This window comes from Vanessa atalanta, chromosome 14, assembly GCF_905147765.1.
Source record: "Vanessa atalanta chromosome 14, ilVanAtal1.2, whole genome shotgun sequence".
NCBI classification, from domain to species: domain Eukaryota; kingdom Metazoa; phylum Arthropoda; class Insecta; order Lepidoptera; family Nymphalidae; genus Vanessa; species Vanessa atalanta.
In genome coordinates, this window is record NC_061884.1 from 4,705,093 (window position 1) to 4,725,599 (window position 20,507).

The 20,507-nt window shown below is 29.7% G+C and overlaps 5 protein-coding genes across 6 annotated transcripts; 2 read left to right on the top strand and 3 right to left on the bottom strand.

The window, feature by feature from the left end:
• Positions 1 to 1,617: 1,617 nt before the first annotated feature.
• LOC125068776 (general odorant-binding protein 72-like) lies at positions 1,618 to 4,540 on the bottom strand. Its single transcript, XM_047678086.1, has 5 exons — positions 4,458 to 4,540; positions 3,874 to 3,949; positions 3,202 to 3,290; positions 2,445 to 2,556; positions 1,618 to 1,771 (listed from the first exon to the last, which is right to left on the bottom strand). The coding sequence occupies exons 1-5, from the start codon at positions 4,518 to 4,520 to the stop codon at positions 1,683 to 1,685; spliced, it is 429 nt and encodes a 142-aa protein (XP_047534042.1). The 5' UTR covers positions 4,521 to 4,540; the 3' UTR covers positions 1,618 to 1,682.
• Positions 4,541 to 5,296: 756 nt separating this feature from the next.
• LOC125068825 (general odorant-binding protein 19a-like) lies at positions 5,297 to 7,003 on the bottom strand. Its single transcript, XM_047678145.1, has 4 exons — positions 6,928 to 7,003; positions 6,527 to 6,615; positions 6,068 to 6,179; positions 5,297 to 5,385 (listed from the first exon to the last, which is right to left on the bottom strand). Exons 1-4 carry the CDS (start codon positions 7,001 to 7,003, stop codon positions 5,297 to 5,299), a joined length of 366 nt encoding a protein of 121 aa, XP_047534101.1.
• Positions 7,004 to 8,042: 1,039 nt separating this feature from the next.
• LOC125068594 (general odorant-binding protein lush-like) lies at positions 8,043 to 11,011 on the bottom strand. Its single transcript, XM_047677787.1, has 5 exons — positions 10,952 to 11,011; positions 9,214 to 9,289; positions 8,777 to 8,865; positions 8,226 to 8,337; positions 8,043 to 8,131 (listed from the first exon to the last, which is right to left on the bottom strand). Exons 2-5 carry the CDS (start codon positions 9,287 to 9,289, stop codon positions 8,043 to 8,045), a joined length of 366 nt encoding a protein of 121 aa, XP_047533743.1. The 5' UTR covers positions 10,952 to 11,011.
• A 1,533-nt stretch (positions 11,012 to 12,544) lies between these two features.
• On the top strand, positions 12,545 to 15,616 carry LOC125068593 (general odorant-binding protein 72-like). The gene is made up of 5 exons (XM_047677786.1): positions 12,545 to 12,634; positions 12,840 to 12,915; positions 13,294 to 13,382; positions 13,991 to 14,102; positions 15,367 to 15,616. Exons 1-5 carry the CDS (start codon positions 12,578 to 12,580, stop codon positions 15,453 to 15,455), a joined length of 423 nt encoding a protein of 140 aa, XP_047533742.1. The 5' UTR covers positions 12,545 to 12,577; the 3' UTR covers positions 15,456 to 15,616.
• A 257-nt stretch (positions 15,617 to 15,873) lies between these two features.
• LOC125068592 (general odorant-binding protein 19d-like) lies at positions 15,874 to 20,269 on the top strand. 2 transcript variants are annotated; one of them, XM_047677785.1, is made up of 5 exons: positions 15,874 to 15,960; positions 17,942 to 18,109; positions 18,769 to 18,886; positions 19,209 to 19,294; positions 20,156 to 20,269. In XM_047677785.1, exons 2-5 carry the CDS (start codon positions 17,978 to 17,980, stop codon positions 20,174 to 20,176), a joined length of 357 nt encoding a protein of 118 aa, XP_047533741.1. In that variant the 5' UTR covers positions 15,874 to 15,960; positions 17,942 to 17,977; the 3' UTR covers positions 20,177 to 20,269. The 2 variants fall into 2 exon arrangements, with proteins under 2 accessions (XP_047533741.1, XP_047533740.1); XM_047677784.1 differs by lacking the exon at positions 15,874 to 15,960 and adding an exon at positions 17,604 to 17,713.
• Positions 20,270 to 20,507: the final 238 nt, after the last annotated feature.

A 20,507-nucleotide genomic window follows, 5' to 3' on the forward strand; every position in this document is an offset into this window, starting at 1 on the left:
AAATACTATATGAAATTATATTTATACACAAATTATTATAACATTAGTATAGATAGAAACTGATAGAGTACTGGAAATGGATTGAACGGTAAATTAGTTTACTTTATCGTGCTGTGGAATAGCAAGATAATGTGGGCAACCAGTTTCTTCTTATTCCATTTAATATATAGCTTTTGAATTTGTTATTGAATAAGGACGGTTATCGTGATAGCACAATACAGTATTGTAGTATTTTGCATGCTTAATAATAAGTTATGTAGAATACGGGACTATAGAGATTATAGGGAACAGTTATTTAAATTTATTCTGGCTTAAATATAAAATTTAATTTAATATTCATAGTAACTAAATGGATAAAATGTTAAGAACTATGATAAATTATTTGATAATATAATTTAGGTCACAATGTCCATTAGGAACAAAACGACCCCGACTTCATGCCTCCACGTCTTCAATCACTATAAAGGCTCATTCTCATTAATTTAAATAAAGTATAGCTTAATGGTATACAAAATCCAAGGAGTCCTCCTGTGTAGATATTCTGTCAAAATCTAGATCGAAACGTTAACGTTAAAAACAATGTATTTTGCACAAAAAATTATATCCTACGTTTTATTGTAGACTGTACCATTTTTCGTTGTTAATAATTGCAGATAGAGATAGTTAATTGATATATGAACACTTTATGAACAAACTATCTTTTAAGCAACGACAGCGGATATATAAATAAAAAAAGTCCATGCTATTTCAAAAATAACTCTGTATATAATTCTACCACCCAGTAAATTTAAATTATTAAAAATGCTAATTAATTCTGTTAAGGTATTTGTCTATTATTAATATATTTATTGTTTTTTCTTGTTAAACAATAAGGCTAATTTTAATAATGTATACTGTACATAAGCATGCATGTTAAAATAATACCTACATATTTTAGATAACCTGTACCTTGATATAATTACAAGTCACGAGAACTCTACAATTACACACTAGGCAGCAGAGGAAACATGACGTAGCGCTTTGTTACAAAGAATCACGTTAAATCCCACTTTTTGTGAATATCTATGTAACCTTCAATGCTAACGACAATAATGACTTCAACTTCTCAGTACCTTGAAGACAAATCGAATTGATCAAAAAACCGCCAAAACGATTTGACTGTGTGAATGATTAACTAGCCTCATCCTAATGTTTCTTGTGTGAAAACTGAAAAATTGACTATTATATGTTTGCTTTGTTCAAATCTCGGTAGCAAAACTCATCACACATTCTACCACCAAACAGCAATATTTAGTATTGTTGCGTTCCAATTAGAAGGGTCAGTAAGTAAGACTAACAGAGCCAGCATTTATGGGCGGTGGTAACTACTTGCCATCAGATAGCATGTCCAACAACATATTTGAAATTAAAAATAAAAATATCTCAAGAAGTGTGTATAGTGTTCATATTTGGAATTCGTATCTTATTTTTAAAGAAAACTCATTACTAAAAGAACATATAAAATTTAAAAAAAATTAACTCAAATACGGTACGGTAACACAAAAAATGATAATGAAATGATAGGATAAAATTAAAACATCATTTACAAAATTACAATCTAATATTTAATAATGGATCTTTTTAGGTATTAAGGTTACATTGCAGTAGTATTCAAAAATAGTAAGATATTTAATTTGAATACATTAAGGAAATAGAAAGTTCTTAGGATTGTCGTCGTATATACATTTTGCTGTCCAGTATGAGGCTTCACATATGTCTTTGTATTTTTTGGCTGTAAAGTAAAGAAAACTATTAAAATACATGTGTCAAAATATACTCTATTTAAACAAACTTTCACAAGCACTTTTGAGTCATTACTTCACAAGATTACATTAAATATAATGCTTTGCATTTAACATTATATTATACATAAATATGTCATAAATTTAGTATAAATAATATAATAAATTCAGGATGTAGATTTACCGTGGAAAATCCGCAAGAAACTTCGTATTTACTCATAAATTAAATTTACAAAATCAACAAATACTAATGCAGTATCATTAGTAGACTTTTATAAATCCTGGACGAAGTCGCGTATAAGTAGATAAATATTACAATTTAAAAAAGTTACTAAATCCCGAATTACCTAATAAGCTTATTTCAAAAAGTTTTAATGGATTAAGAAACAAAATTAACGACTATATAAATAGATTACCAACATTAATATGTCTAGACTTTTAAGAAGTATTAAGGTAGTAATTTGTGATGCCTAAAATCAGACAGCTACAGATAATAAATATAGTCAATTTTAAATATAAGTTAAATTTTTTTTTTTTTTGTAATTTTAATTACGTGAAACGTGCCCATTTTGGTTTTGAAAAATAAGATTTAACACCTATTGCTATGTACGTCAGCTATTCTTAAGATCTAAATTTCACTTATAGGAACATTAGAAGACTTACATAAATCTTTACATTTTTCAATTGAAGATTTCATAGCGTCCTTCATGTCCGCGGGATACATAATATCCACTTGTTTTATTGAAGCTTCGTAGTTTAACTTATTATTTTTCACCTTAAACAAAACTTACACTTACACCAAAGGATACAAAGAGCTGGCCACCTGAATTTGTAATTATGTATGTTTGTGTATGTTTATGTTTATAATGCCTTTACTTTTATAATAGAAGACAAATTATTTAAATAAAATATATACACGAATAAAATAGGTATAGTTCTCATCGTCGTCAAGAGTGTCTCTGGTAAAATTTAAATTTTACGCCGCAAGAAGAGAAATGACACAACAATATCTCTTACTATTTTTTATAATGGGTTTGTTTTATGCCATGACTATAATGGTAATACAACCAACCCCTAGCTATATCGCTGATAGTTGTGTTTGGACTTTATAATTGTTTCTCAGAATATAAAAATAATTCATATACGAAAATTTTATTTTGTTGTTACAAAAAGTAACAAAGAGATTTATAACAGTTATAAAAAATATATACACATCAATTTCATCAAATCGTGATCGTGATTTATTTTATTACATAAATAAAGCAAATCGTGCAGTGCTTGTATGTAATACAATTTATTATTAGATAATTCTTATAACTCATTAATATATCACAGACGTAGTTACATAAGGACTTATACAAATGTGATAATTCTTGTTTTTTTTTTTTTTTAAGTAATATAATATAATTTTTGTACGTACAATTTGCGACATTTGATAGATACATGCAATATAGCACATTACATTTTTTTCCTGGATAAATTTTCCTTTTTCAATATCGCCGACCATATCTGTAAAATTCGTTATTGTATTATAATCCAATATACTCTATATAGATAACGTATAAGCGATTGTATTTTATTTATATACAATGTAATTAATATAAAACCTATTCTCATCACAGGAGTAACAACAAATAAAAAAAAATTGAGATTTAATTGACGCGATATCATAAGTAGAAATCTTGATTAATCTTTGTACGAAGTATATTATGGATTCGTGAAAAAATGGCATTATAAATGGTGGCAGGTCTATTAACCAGTCACTACTTAACTTTTCTTCGTCTTCAATTAGACTAAGCTATTGAGAAGTCTTTTACTTTAATTTTGTAGTGATACCAGTTTAGCGGTGTGTTTCTATTTTGTTGACAATTAACACACTAACTCATTAGTATTGCAATTGTGAAGTTATTAAATTAAATTATTTACTTTTTCAAGTAAACTCTTGCAAACTTAAATTCTTCATAGTGAGTCCATAGTTATAAAAGTCAGATTGAGTTTAAAGTAGAGCTACCATATCTATTGAAAAGCTTCGGCAGATAAATCTTAATAGTGACCGACTTTATCAACTAAATTACATAATAAGTATTTTTACCTTCTGTGACATCATTCTTGCCCATACAATTATTTTTTAACATTTTAGTTGACTTTTTTAATTGCTGTCTTGTCATCTAAAATAATATTAACATTTTAAAATAATGAGGCGTATAAAATTATAGAAAATTACGACAAAATGTTTTAGAGATTGCAGACCAAATGAAACTTAGATACGACTGCATAGGCATTAATAATAGTTATTTACTGGCGCATGAAGTACGTAGCAAATTGGGTGTAATCACGGTAATGGAACATTTTAATGAGTTACATGGAATTTTAAGAATTAGTATCAACACTATATAAAAATAAATCGAGCCAGTTTTGTAACAATAGCAGCTATTCTGGTAGACGTGTCTCTTACGCGAGCTTATAAAATGGATATTTATTCGTAAGGACTTCATTTAAAAATAATATATATGTATATATATAATCTAAACAGTATTTTATAAAATTACAATTAAGATTATACATATTTAACATAATTTCTATTTCGTTGAATATTTACAAAGTCAATTTATGTAAGAATAACTTTTTTCAATTATTTTAATATTTAAAAAAAAAAAAATTAAGTATAAAACTCACACTGTCGATACCGCCGGCTAAAACTGTAAGAATTATGAATATAGAAAAATCTCTTCGATCCATTTCACTCAGTTTGCTTAGAATCTGGCAAACATATGAATGCATAAATGCGATCCCAGATTTATAAAGACGAGTTGATTATAGCCTGCAGTCATTAAGAGGTAAATCTATGTATTTGTTTTCTTAGGTTAGTACTTTGTCTGTTTACCTTATGAATACCTTATACATTCGGTCCAGATTCCATAAGCCCATTGATTATGAATGTGTATTTTTTTTTAAGTTCTTGTCACTCGTGGCCTTGACGCTTGACAGTCAATGGTGGGAAGACCCCGTTTTTCATATAATAAAAGTGCAAGTTCTAAATCAAATCAAGAAATGGCAGAGAAAACCGGGAGTCATTAAAACTTACTTAAGTTACACGCTTCTGAATTATCGAAATTGTTGTGATTAAATATTTATTTACTAAAAGTTATTATATACTATAACGGTGTGGCCGTTTAACTTGGTGAGGAATATGTTAATGAAACCCGTCTGGATAGGTTAAGAAAAATATATTCAACTAATAAGAACTATAAATGATTATCAATTTTAAATTTAAACCCTTTCTCACTGTGCGTGAAATCGAAAGCCTGGTTTATTAATTCTAATTAATAAAAAATATTAATTTTTAAGGTAAAAAATAACATGTTTAATATAAATAATGAGTTTTATTATTTGTTATAAGAAAATAAAATAAAAACAATACTACATCGTAATATTAAATTATATTGACAAAGTTTCTTTACCCCACAATATATATTTTAGTTATCTTCAAAAATGTTTCAGTTAGTTAAATAATTTCAAGGAAATATAAAATTGTCGGGATTGTCGTCGTAGAGGCATTTCGCTGCACGGAATATTCCTTCACACCCGTCATCATAATTAGTTTCTGAAAATATTTCGTTGATTATCCTTTATTATATTCAGAATTACGTTTTGATATATCTATTATACGAATTATAATTTATGGAAAATGAAATTTATGAACAGCTAAACAACTGATTATTTATTAAATGTAAAGATCTAGCCACCTACGAAGCCGCGGCAGTCCACGAAAACTTTTTGATATAATAATAATTAAAAAAAAAACAAATATAAAATCTATTTTGTATTTTTTTGCTGTCTTTACTTTTAGTCGTCTCACAATTTGACATAAGACATGTTGTAAGCAAGAGAGTCGCTCGCTCATACTAATGCACGCGGATAATAATTAAACGCATGTTCGCTCTTAGAGAGTATATAAATTTGTACTATAATAAAAAATATGATATGATATGCTGTTTCTACTCATATACAATTATGTATATAATTAATTTGACGTAAAAAAAAAAAGTCCCGCTGAGTTTCTTTCGTCGGTTCTTCTCAGGTCAGGGTGTTTTCTTTTTCCGAACCGGTGGTAGTGTTTAACTTGACAATCAATAAGAAAGTGTAATATTTCTATATTGAATAAAGGAATTTGAGTTGAGTTGAGTTGAGTATGAACACTTATAAAATATTAACGGCTTTACACTTTTCTAAATACTGTTATGGTGTCAGAATTGTGTTACTTCTTTAAATTTAAATATACTTACGAAGTAAAATACATTTTGCCACGGATTTCTTAACGGGTTCTCTTATTTCCACAGGATAAAGGATATCAATTTGCTTCCAAATCAAGTCCTTATCTAATCTATCATTTTTCACCTGAAAATATTCATACTTATGACATAGTTAAAAAACAATTTATTAAAAAAAAAACATTTTGCGCCGTACGGTTTCCAACAGAGAAGCTCCTTATGAACTCGTAGGGTAGTAACATCGTGATGGTGGAACTAAGGTAATTTTTGAAAATCATATTCATAAATCGAACACGTAATCACCTTATCCATATATATCACCCATCAGCAATAAACAATATAATTCAAGTTGGACGGACGTAAAAGTCAAATAATCTCTATGCTCATAGTTAATACCAAGCAAAAAGGTTAACAGCAAACGAATTATAGTGACAAAGACAAAAAACTTATATTTAAAGTATATTTTATACTCACAACTTGAGCAAATTTATATACACATGCAATGTAACACATTACGTCGTGGTCTTCTAGAAAAACTCCTTGCTCGATTTTACCAACTTTCTCTGTAATTAAAAAAAAAACGAACACATATGAATTTGAATATTATATATGAAAATGAACCTCAATTAATAATTACAGTAAATATATATCACTATCGAGTTATATCGGTTTGTTATCAGATCAACAACTTTGTTCGATATAAAAATCAATTGTAAAATTTTATGATCGTTAATAACATATACAAATATCAACAAACTATACATATAATATTATTTATTTAACAAACCACGAAGTATTTATATACCTATACATATATTTAAATCAGACTTAATAACTTATTTACATGAGTTGATATATATTTAAAGTTCTCATACCATTCGTGACGCCATTTTTAGGCATACATTGATTTTTCATAATCGTCATTGTCTTCTTTACTTGAGCTCTCGACATCTATTTGAAAAATTATTTTTAATTTATATTTTAATTATTTTTTAATATTATATAATAGTCCAAATAATAAAAACACTTACCCCGACAGCAAAGTTAGAAACTGTTATCGAAAAATAAAACAAAATAACAATTTTGAAATTCATTTTCGTATTATAAGGGCAACTTATGTGAATCAGAATCTCCTTCAGAAGAATCAAATGAAATCGTCAGCAGCTGTTATAGAACTGTCATAACACATCACAAATAAGGCGTACAGGTACTTTTGGAAAATCATTTACCAAACTTTGGGAACCTATGTTTAATAAAGTTAATTGTACATTATCTAAACGTTTCCGTGCATTGAACATATAATTTGTATTTAAAAACACAACCTATTGTTATATCATTTAACTCATGAACAGAAATCAAACGACAAATCTTTTAATGGTTGATAATATTTAATATGAACAAAATCAAAGATTTTCTTACGTGTTCATACGGCTATTTAATTATTGTTGAAAATAAGCCCATGAACATTACAGTTTTCTTTAAGCCGTTGCTTTTGACACAACATTTTTTTTACTCCATTCTTGTGTACATCTAGCGACATGCATCTTATTTTTATACGCTTGATTGTCTTACATCCCTTGTGAATTTAAATTGACTTCCTTAATTACGTTTCATACTAAAATAACTTCAAGTCTTACGTGGTATAACAGGATTATATTTAACGAAGATTATGATTTATTTATTTATAAATGAATAAATAGCTCCATTCTTAATCCAAATTAAAGAGAAAGGCTTCCTCTCCTTTTAAGAATTTGGATTGTCATACACCTTTCCTACTTTAAGATATTGACTGTTGCTTCTCATACTATAAAATTTATATAGTTCCTTTAAATTTATTATATTTAATTTATTAACTATTTCGGTATATGTAGTATGATATATAACATACCATATTTAAAAGCATTATAGCATACTAGCATACCTTTAAGTTGAACACTGGAATGTAATAAATAAAAGAATTATTAAACAATACAATTTATTGAACTAAAATTCATGGAAACACAAAATTTTTCGGATCGTGATCATACATACACTTGGCTGTCCAATACGAGGCTTCACATACATCTTTATATTTCTTGCCTAAAAAAAAAACCTTTTTTTATAAACACTTACTCTTCACTTTGTGATTTCAAAAATGTCTTTGAGATAATTTTTGTAACAATAGATATCATACCAACGTCCTTGCACTTTTCTGCGGCAGCCTTCACTGCATCTTTCATATCAGGCGGAAACATCAAATCCACTTGTTTTATTACAGCCTCATAGCTTAGTTTATTGTTTTTTATCTACAAAACACAATTTACCTCAAAGATATTTAAGATTTAATTTTTAAACTGTGATTTTATTAAATTTTAAAATCGTATAAAAACATTCCAAATCTAAAATACAGATAATTTAAAGTCCGATAAAAAGTGTTATTAGTTATTTATATGATGCATTTATTATTTTTTAGTCTGTAAATTAAATACTCGTGATTTAGATTTCGATGCTGCATTCATTCAAATTCATTCTTATTCATGGAATAAACTTCCACAGAGCAACTTGGACTTAATATGAATGAGTTGTAGGTACAATTTCGGCTAAATAGAACGTTTTGGTATCATATATTTATAGTTTATGAAATAAACAAGTCTTCTAATTTGCACGGCTATTTTTTTCTTTTTTTAAGTATCTGTCACAATAGCAGACACTGGTATGCAAATAATGGTAAACAGAATGACTTACAACTTGAGTCATCGAATATATGCAGGCGATGTAACACATTACATTTCTCTCTTCTAAGAACTTTCCTTGCTCTATTTTTCCGACTTGCTCTGTAAAAATAACAAATATTAATTTTCCTTTGATGATTATTATTCATAAAAAAAAATTAATAAGTGCTATATTATTTACAAGTCGTGAATGTAAATATGGCTTCAATTATATTATTAAGTTACGTAAATGTTACTAACTGAACTATCTCTTTTATCGCTTACATTTATATTAGCTACAGTTACCCTTCAGCTTTCTGCTGTATGATATACATTAAAAATATTCTTACTGTTACATGAGGTAAATAATGAGAAAAATAATAATTTAAGCAACTACGGGATGGACGATTGTGGAACAATTAGTGAATTTAACGAAAACATGGTATTTAATAAATCTGATACATAGTATACCTTCAGTAACATCGTTCTTCGGAATACAAGATTTTTTCATAAGTTTCCCAGAATTCTTAAGTTGTTGCCTTGTCATCTTTTTAATTCAACGTGAAAATGCCGAATGTCCGTAGACAAGTGGGAGAAGTCATGCAAGAGAGAGATGGTATTATACATACAAAGTTAAGTAAGAATTCGTACATGTGCCACTAATGGAACATCCTTTCCTCTTAAAATTGAGGTTTTGGAGCGTATCACACGCTACTCCAATGTGACACAAATATTATTCAACCCATACAGATTTACTTTAACACCGAACACGAGATATACATACATATGTAATTATAAAGATAAATAAAGCACATTAAACTTAGTACTTACATTATTTAAAAACTTACTATGTAGACTTATGAGACAATACTGTAGTCCACCGCAGCAGTAGGAGCACTTTAGGAGTATATTTGTAGTTAAATGATTATCTTAAAAACTTACATACTTTGTGGTAGGTATTTAGGCAAACACATTTGAGTAGGTTCGACCAACTCATCAGATTCTATTATTAGTTTTCTAGACTTTTCTAGTCTAGCCTTGCCTTTACTACAAATGTTATAAACCGAGATATAGTCACCGAACGCGATTAACATAGAATTTTTGTTTAAACCTGTGGTTTCTTTAGTTGGCAGTTTTAAATGTATAATCGATAAAGGGCCGACCCTTATTAGGACAATATCCCGGTTTTTCATATTCAGTAAAAGAAGAGCCGATATAATAACTTTTAATAGTAGAATCTACGATGATCGGCTCACACCTGCCTAAATGTGCTTGTAAGTAACCATGTAAGTAGGTTTTTAAGATAATCATCAATCACTCCTAAAGTGCTACTCCTACTGCTGTCTTATAGAGAAAATATTGTATTCCACAGCAGCACACTCTACATAGTATTTTTTATCGGTTATCCGGTTTAATATCGGTTGGCCGGTGGGCAGATTGGTCACCTGTTGGTAAGTGATTACCAATACTCCGCCAACTTGCAGAACTAAGTTGGCATGCCCCTTGAGTCTGTAATTTCACTGGCTTACTCGACCTTTAAACCAGAATACTCCTATCTGATCGGGTGACAATTCCCCAGACGATATTGCAAAAAGCCCTACCCACCCAGTATAAAACAGCCATGATGATTCATGCACTCTATTTATACCTAAGGTTAAAGTGTTAATTTGTATACCTCGTTTAACCTTCATTTATTACAAAGAAATCATTTATAACGATTTATTTTAATAGCAAAAGTATACCGCAATTACAGTTAGAGGTTAAGGATCACTGGTGTATGTAGGTATATCCTTTATGAATATAAAATGTGTTTGCCAATTAAAATAATAAGATACCAGGTTCCAGAAAATCTGAGAACTTTGCCAAAATCAAAATATTCTTTATTAAATTTTAGAAATTATGATTTTTTTTGGAATTGTAATATTACAGTTTTCAATTATTAATATATAATTGAAGTAATAAAGCTACTGCCAGAATGGAATGCAGATTCTACGGAGAAGAGCCGGTAAGAAATTTTGTAGCTAATCCCATCATATAAGCGTAAACAAACATTGTCTGCCTTTATACAACTTCGAAAATAAAATATATTAATTATATTAGTAAAAATATTTTTTATTTTCATTATAGACTTAAAAATAAAATGTTTTCTATCACATCAACGAGACTCACGAGTAAATTGGCTGCTGTACTATTCTAAAAAAATACTTACTGCGAAAGTGACACTGCATTGATATAAACTTATAACAAATATCAAATAAACAAAACTGGACTTCATATTACATGCGTAACGTAGTAGAAGGAATACTTGTAGGAACACTTTAAATTTTCTTTTATAGAAGTCACAAAGTGACATTTGATTGATTGATTACTAATACGCCCTTTTATTACTGTCATCTCATATACCTACTACACTACAATCAAAAAATCTATCTCATAACACATCTTGTTACATAGTGTCTATACTATTTAAAAAAAAATAAACTCAAACTCAATTTCCTTTATTCAATAGTTCACATAATATTAAAAGTAATATAAACATGTATCAAAATTTAAAATATATATTTTTGAAAAGAAAGCATTTGTTAAAAAAATATTAACAGGCATTTTGAATTTTGAAGTTAAGGCTTTAAGGGTAAACTTAGCGTTAATTCAATGTTTAAGTTAATTTGTCTTCCTGTGAAATCCTACTAATATTAGAAATGTAAATCGGCCTCTGTTACCCCTTTTTGCGCTTAAGCCTCTGAACCGATGCTTGAAATATGGTGTGGATGGAAACCAAAAGATGGAATCCACCTTAAAGGTGTGAAAAGAGAGGTGGAAGTTTATATTGGGAATCAATTATTTTATTAAGGTATATAAAACACATTATAATTTTACTTTTCGATAACTTCATAAAAAATTGTGCAATTTTTAGCAACCAAGTTAATAAGATCATTTTTTTAAGGATCTTCAGGTATCATACATGAGCCGAGATGGCCCGTGGTTAGAACGCGTGCATCTTAACCGATGATTTCGGGTTCGAACCGAGGCAGGCACCACTGAATTTTCATGTACTTAATTTGTGTTTATAATTCATCTCTTGCTCGACGGTGAAGGAAAACATCGTGAGGAAACCTGCATGTATCTAATTTCAACGAAATTCTGCCACATGTGTATTCCACCACCCGCATTGGAGCATCGTGGTGGAATATGCTCCAAACCATCTCCTCAAAGGGAGAGGAGGCCTGAGCCCAGCAGGGGGAAATTTAAAGGCTGCTAATAAAAAATGTAATAACAATCATTGTTTAGTTTAAGTACCATGATTGGTATAACTTTATATAAAATCCGTAGTAAGCTGCTGATATTCCGAGCACTGACTTTTAAATCGATATAAAATTGTCATGAATGGTTGAAGCTACGTCGGAAATAAACGATTACCGTGCAATAATTCTCGAAACGAAACCTACATATTAAATTAATTATGTCGTCGGTAGGGTGACCAATGTCTTTTCAATTTCAATTTTAATCATTTTTATTTTAAGTGGATCACAAAAGAGGTTACATTTAAAAACCATAGCTAATTACAAATACGACCAAATGTAAAGAAATGTGGCGTAATGATGACATCGCCATATGTGTTTAACATTCTATATTTAAAAATGTCTTACGTACGCAACATCAGGGAATTCACTATACCTAATTAAATTATGATTGAAAAATATCCAATCTTAAGTTGTACGCATGGTGTCAGCACTAACACCATTACAACGTGTTAAATATGACACTATCATTAATCAATTATCCATCGTCTTATAAGCGAATAGACAAGATCAAGGTCTACAGAAAAACATAGGCCATGTCAGTTATCATTGTGGTCGTTAAAATTCTAGTTGTTCTGAATATATGTAACGCGGTAAGTGCATTCCATATTTGAATTTTTTATACTGCTCCAAACATCGTTATTCATTCATTTAGAATTATTCGTAACTACTGAATTTCCATTGCAATTTATAATAGTTTAAATAAAACCATACTGCGTTTGTGTTTAATTCAAAAAAATAAACTGTATTACTTTTGTACGTCATAATTTTTATATAGCCTAATTAAATTAATTATAGATGACAATGAAACAGATAAGATCAACAGGAAAGATGATGAGAAAAACGTGTCAACCAAAAAACAATGTTGCTGATGGTATGTAATGTTAGCTAAAATCATATAGCATTAAAGGCAATAAAAATTGTAATCTCTCTACATCTTCATATTACCAGGAAAATAAACTCTTAAACATAAGAACTGTATACATTAGGTCCTAATTCTATACAAATAGAAAACAAAAACAGCTTCTGTATAAATCATGACTGGAATGGTAGCAATAACGCTAGCAGCATTTCCCCGTTGTATCGCAATTCCGATCCTCTGAGATCAGCCGGTTCGCCATCAATGAAGACAACAAATTATTATGTTATTGTATTTAATTTTAAGCTCAATCAAGTTAAAAGACAGATACAGTAAAGGCTATTCATCGTCACAATGCTGGTCCACTATGAATTAGTTTCCTTTTTTTTTCAGAGAAAATTGATCCAATGATCAAAGGCGTATTTATAGAAGAAAAAGAAGTAATGTGCTACGTAGCATGCATCATGAAAATGGCTAATGCGGTATTATACATACTATATTTAATAATATTATAATAATCATAAAATGACATTATGAGCGTTGCCCGCACAGTGAAAATAATGCGTGGTTTTATATAAACGTAGGTTTGAAAGTCGTGACTTAAATAAGTGTGGTGTATTAAAAAAAATCCTTAAAGTTAAAAGAAAAATCGGACGATGTATTGTCGCGAAGCTCTTCACGTAAAATCAAAAGATAATTGCACAATGAATGAATAGATGATAGACACAACACTTTAAGAATTAAATTGATCGAGTCTTTGGTTTTTCTATATCATATTAAAAGTTGTAAATAATAACAAAATATGTCAAAAACCTGTCTAGTATTTAAGCCCGTTTAAACTTTGACTCCTAAATAGTAAGGGAACGCTTATGCTTTTACATGAATTTAAATTAATACGAAGAAATAAAATTGAATTTCATCCAGAAAGTGGGTTTCATACATCAGATCAATATTAGAAACAGACGTTTCTCATACTGGAATAGGTTAAAAATTTCAGTTCGTATCTATTCAATTTTAATACAACTTTGTTTGTATATACCCAAACAAAATTAATTATCCGTTTTTCATATGTTTTTTGTTTGTCCCTCAGATAAAAAATGGTAAATTAAATTATGAAGCTGCGATGAAGCAAGCAGACTTGCTCTTGCCGGAGGAAATAAAGGAGCCAGCTAAAGAAGCAATTACAGCTTGCAGGAAAATAAGTACGTAGTCGTTTAAAATATTCCAACGGAATTTCCGCCACGAAGATCTCGAAGATTAGCACATGAGAAAAAACACTGTTAATTCCCTCACTCAACCGTTGTTCTTAGTCTAATGAAGCGGCAATACAACGCATCCCGAGAAATTTTATTTAAGATCAGGACCAAAGGCTTATTACGTACTTTTCAAGGCATTTCTCAATTCAGAGTTCATACACAGACTAAAACTGATGCTACTAGAGATAATTTTCTCATCCAATTTGACTTTCTAATGTTTTGTAACGACAACGATTAAGGTTCTTATACATAAAAATCGATTTTTCCCAGTTAGAAAGGAAATACGACGATGCCTTTTGGACTTATTACAATTTAAAATTGTAAATATTAAACAGGTTACTAAATAATTTGCTCAAGTCTTTGGTTCGACATTGCACTTTGTAACGACATTTTTGTTTTATTATCAGTCGCAAGAAAAAATCACGCAGATGGTCTTCCGACCCGTGAACATGCCACATATAATTGACCATGGGAAAAACATGGACTATCTAGATTCGGATCACAAACTTTCAAAGATTGGCCTTGTGATTTGTTAATGGTCTTAGCGAATGCAAGATGGATCGGAAACGATGTTTTTTTTTATGGTATCGGTAGCAAATGCGCCACCTGATGGTAAGTGGTCACCACCACCCATAGACTAAGGCGTTGTAAGAAATGTTGACCATTCCTTACATCACCAATGCGCCACCAACCTTTGGACAATCAAATCAAACCGGAACACAACAATACTGAGTACTTGTGTTTGACGGTAGAATATCTAATGAGTAGGTGGTACCAACCCAGACGGGCTAGCACAAAGCCCAACATGTAGTTTATGTAGTTTAAATCATCTAAATTTTTACTCTTAGCCGCCAAATTGATCGCTCATTCAGCCATTCATTCTTTTTGTGATGTGTTAAAAATAAATCAATTGCCTTCATGAATGTATCATAAACTTCCATTTGCTCAGGGATTTAACAGGGATATATTCGTTTGAACTACAAAATCTAATTCCTGGTGATCATAGTCACGTTTCCGTTCCGAAACGGAATTAAAAGTATCCTATGTCCGTCTCCTAGTTCTAAGCTATCTCTCCACCAATTTTGAGCCAAATGGGTTCATCCGTTCTTGAGTTATAAGTAGTGTAACTAACACCACTTTCTTTAATATAGGTATATAGATTTATCAAATTATGGCTTATAATCTACCTTAAACGGTTTTTTTTTTACAGCGGACTCTTACAAAGACGTTTGCGAGGCCTCGTTCTACGTGACAAAATGTATTTACAACCACAATCCATCAATTTTTTACTTTCCCTAATGAATAATTCAAATCCGTAGTTAGTTTTATAATTATCTATCTATGAAAATATTTATCGATCCTACCGTAATATAAAATCTCATCGTAAATAACTTTCTACGTATTTAAAGACGGTTGGAAACTCCTGTAAATTTAATTAACCAAAATTATTTTTATTACGATTCGCATAATAGTTACAAAATATACTTTTTTATTTTCAACTAACATTAAAACGATAAGTGTTTTCGTAAGAATCAACTTGTATTTTTTATTACGTACTTATGTATTCAAATAAAAAATAATAAATTATTTTGTGTTATCCTTTATTGCGTTTGAAGTCATACCTACATTTGCCCGACTGAGTTATAAAGACTTAAGTTTTAAATAAAAAAAATACAATAGATTTTTTCAAAATTCACGGAAATACCTGGTTCTAGAAATATGAGATAACAATCAATTAGTAGAGATTTTTTCCGCCAGTGTTTTTAATGCATAACTATTTGGACGTCTTCCTCGTAACGTGACGGTAATTATATGCAATTGTATTGTTTGAAAAAAAGTATGCATTCTAACAGCCATTTAACTGTCAGTCGCATTCCTCTCGAGAAAATGAATGAATGAAGAAATCTATACATGTAATAAAATTGGAGTGTCTGTTTATAATATTAAAAAAGACGCTTTTTACTAAATGCATATACTTATATGGTTACACGGTACATATTTTATTTTCATTAGGACAACCAACAGTAGAAACAATTACATCCAAAATAAAAAATAAAAAAATACATTTCAAAATTATCAAGGCAAAAGTTCTACTACTTACAGGTAGTCTCACCATGCATTATCATATTACACAATGTAATTATTGAAAATTTAAATTAAACATAAGCTTACTAATTAAAAATAAGAAATATAATACATTTTTAAAAGATTATAGAATAATTAATAAAACCAATAAGATAAACCATATGATTAGAATTGAGCACAAATAAAATTCTTTATTTTTCGATTGAATTGAGGGCGACTATCGTGACATATGTCTAAATCTTTTACTTTAATACTGATGGTGATGTATAACAATGATAATCTGGATATTATGGAATACCTACCTAGTTGCGTTTTATATAATCTGGTATAAAAGAAATGGCTCATATTACGGGAATTTATGTGAGGGACGTTTAAATAGAATTTTGATAAAAGTTCCGGACAGTCAATATTATTAAGTCAGTCAGTCAGTCAGTTAAATAAAAATTTCATTGACAATTTTATAGTTGACGAGGAAACTTTTTTTGTATATTCTCGACTCTATTAATGTGCAATTTTCGTCACGGTAACCAAATTAAACAACAATATTCTAATCCATAGCTGATGTAATAAGAAGTAACTTAGGCTACAACAATAACTTTTTTGTCAGGTTTTTGTTGATTTTATCTAGAAAAATAGGAAACCAAAACTTATTTTAACAGCTTATCCACCATTAAGAACCCAAACACTACTTCTAATGTAAATCTAAATTCAAAAAATAATAAAATACAAATCGCTAAGTTCAGTGTCCAAACGCGTATACTCCTATTATAAAAACATTATTACTATTATGATTGTAGAGATCCGTTTAATAATAACAACGAAACAATTACCTAACATTGATAAAATGATGATTTATATATAATAATCATGAGCAACAATGATTTAATTGTCTGCAAAAACAATGACTAATTAGAAAACAAAGTATAATTGTATAGTGACATCTCGTTAATGTAATCGTTTTTAATAAATCCCCCAATTCGCATTGACAACGATCTGACCGCCCTAAATTTCGAGACGTATTTTTTTTAATTTAGCTATAGTTTTAGTTTTAGTTATAAATAATTAATAAAATAGGAATACTATTATAAATGCGAAAGTGAAAAATGATACTGTTTTTAACGCGTTCAGATCTATGTAAAATTTGCAAAGACATACCCAACAGATACGAAGAATATGACCAACGAACAACAAACGTAACACAGCCCCTCCCCCATCCCCGCAGCGACGGAAATTAGTTTTTTACAAACGCACAAACAAATAACATAAACTCCCTCGCTGAAAACAGTGTTCTTAATCACCAAAATATTAAAATGACATTATCAGCATAACTATTGTGTATAACGAGCTTCGATTGAAAATGAAACATATAAAAAGATTTTCTGATAGAATACCTAGTTAGTAAATGTTCAACTGTAAACAAAATGACAACATTAACGATTTTATTTATGTGTTGTTTTGTCGGAATCGCATTTGTAAGTACAGAAACTTTATATAATGTTCAATATAATGTCATTTCCAGGGAATAATGAGAAAATATTATTCTGGTTAAAGTTCAGTACAAAATTAATGTAAAACGACCATTTCGATATAACAATTAGTAAAAAATAGTAAAATTGACGGTTTAAATCGCATTGTCTTGTATTAAAACTTTCCTACGAATACAATGAGCGTTCAATATAAACGCTTGCAAAATATTTCAGGCCCGATCTGACGAAGATATAAAGAAATGGTTCATCATGCAAGCGTTGGAGTGTAGCAAGGAGCATCCAGTCTCCGGAGATGAAATAGAAATGATGAAAAATCATAAAATTCCCAACCACCAGAACGCCAAGTGCCTTGTAGCTTGTCTTTTCAAAAAAGTTGATTGGGTAAACAATTGTATTATTAGGTATTTTTAGAGTTTGAACGAAGTATATACCCTAACTATAGACAACTGCCCAGTTGTCTATAGTTAGGTTACAACCTGAAAATGTCACTCCTCCTCCTCCTCCTTGTCCACCTCAAAGAAAAGACCTCACCTCTTGAGGTAAAGTATCTCGGTTTATCGAGCTTATTGATAAACCACGCTGCTCCAATACCGATTGGTGGAAGCGGATCGGAACTTCATCCAACAAATACTGGTTTCCTCAATATATTTCCTCCAGAGCCAAGGAGACGAATTATTAACACAAATTAAGCTTTGGTTAAGATTCACATGTTCTGATGATAGGTTGTGGTAATATGACAATAATTATTTAATAATTCATTATATTCAATGATTATTTAGTAAAATTCAAACATAGAAACATTTTTATCATAATATGCAATACGCGTAACAGTCAATTTAAAAAAAAAACCAAGAGCTTATGTTTATGCTGAAATAGCGAAACTATCGATCGCTTTGGTTTCATAATGAAAAGTTACGGATTTAAGCGTAAAGTTTCACTGAAATCACTTGGTGTAGAATTATTCGCGTTGCGATCTATACTTTGTGCAGAAACATTTAAACAAAAAATATGATACAAACATACTTGTATATTAATTTCAGATTGATGACAAAGGTATGTTTAACGATAAAAATGCATACAAGATGTCTGAAAAAGAGTACCCCGATGATCAAGCAAGATTGGACAATGCAAAGAAGCTGTACGAAACTTGCATGACAGGTAATTTTTTATTATTTAAAAGACAGAACAATTGTTACATCTACAACCCAATTAATCTTCATTCTATGGGCTTGATTGGATTGAATTTATTAACGCACTTTAAAATAGAAAATAGTCCTCCCTAGAAAATAGTCACTATGACCAAAATCGACGTCGTATTTTATAATAAACATAGACTTTTTTAGATATGTATAAAATAAAATATCACAGTTTATAACAACACAATAGTAATGTCAACATAGTAATGTAAGTTATTATATTATTTAATAATTTAAAAAAATATTTATAATATACAATTTACACATTATTAATCTAATCCCAGTGAACAAGGCGTCGGTAGGTGACGATAAAGAAGGTTGCGAGAGGGCAGCTCTACTGGCAACCTGCTTGACTGAACACGCCCCAAAAGTAAGCTAAGAACATTCGTACTCGTACATACTGGTACATACTGAAAATAATCACATTTCTACGCAATAAAATTATATATTCATATGAGAAACTTGAGATGAATAAGAAAAGACAAGACAGTCTCTATAAAATCGACAAGCACAATTGTAATTATATATGTTTGATTACATTATTACTTGCGAACCTATTTTGGAACTACATCTACTACCTACTATATAACTAGTACTACTACCACAAGTCAGTCATCCAATTGTAGCTAATACCAAGTTACAACACTGACATCAGGTTTTCTACCGACAGACATTACATTAATACCATGTATGTATAGACAGTCAATAACGAAGACACGTTGAATTATCGGCATTTTAATAAAATACACTTATAAATACAATTATGTATTGTTTTGCTGTCTTTACTCGTATACAGATCACGCACACTAATACATAAGACATTTTATAAACACGAGCATCACTCCCTCATACTAATGCACGCCGATTTTTTTAACGTGAAGGGCACGCCTTCGTGGGTGAATATACGAGCATGTTTGTATGGTTGACAACGCATTGACGCGTTTATGGAAAACTTTATAATTTCTACAATACAATGCTTATTGGCGAGTTTAGTGACCATTTACAATTTGCTTCTAGACAAGCAAAGTAAAAAAAAAACATTGATTTATATCCACTAATCATAGCTCACCTTTAACTGGCCACTTTTGCTTCTGGTTTCTGATTTCTTATTTGGTTTATATTGGAAATCAAATGTGCTAAAAATTCATGGAAAACAAAATTACTTGCGCAATTATTCGATTTTGTTTTAAATAAAACGAAGGTAACGTATTAAAAAAAAATATTTTTTCAGATGGGATTTTTAATTCAATAGTCACCAAGGACCGATCTTCATACACCTAGTATATAAATAGGTATTATTAGATTCGTCTATTAATCCAGTACAAATAAATTATGTATATCTACGAATATGTTTTATTTGATCACTAGTTACTATTTATTTTCTTATTTAGTACAATTTATATAATATTATTAGACAATAATATCACAATCGTTATTATTTCTACGTTATATTTAACAAAATTCTATCCATATCGTACCCAAAATCTGAACGTATTTATTGTTCGAATATTGCTAACCTACAACGATGTTCCAGAGTAATTTTAACACAATAGCTTTGTTTAGTCAAGTTATGTTTAGCCTTT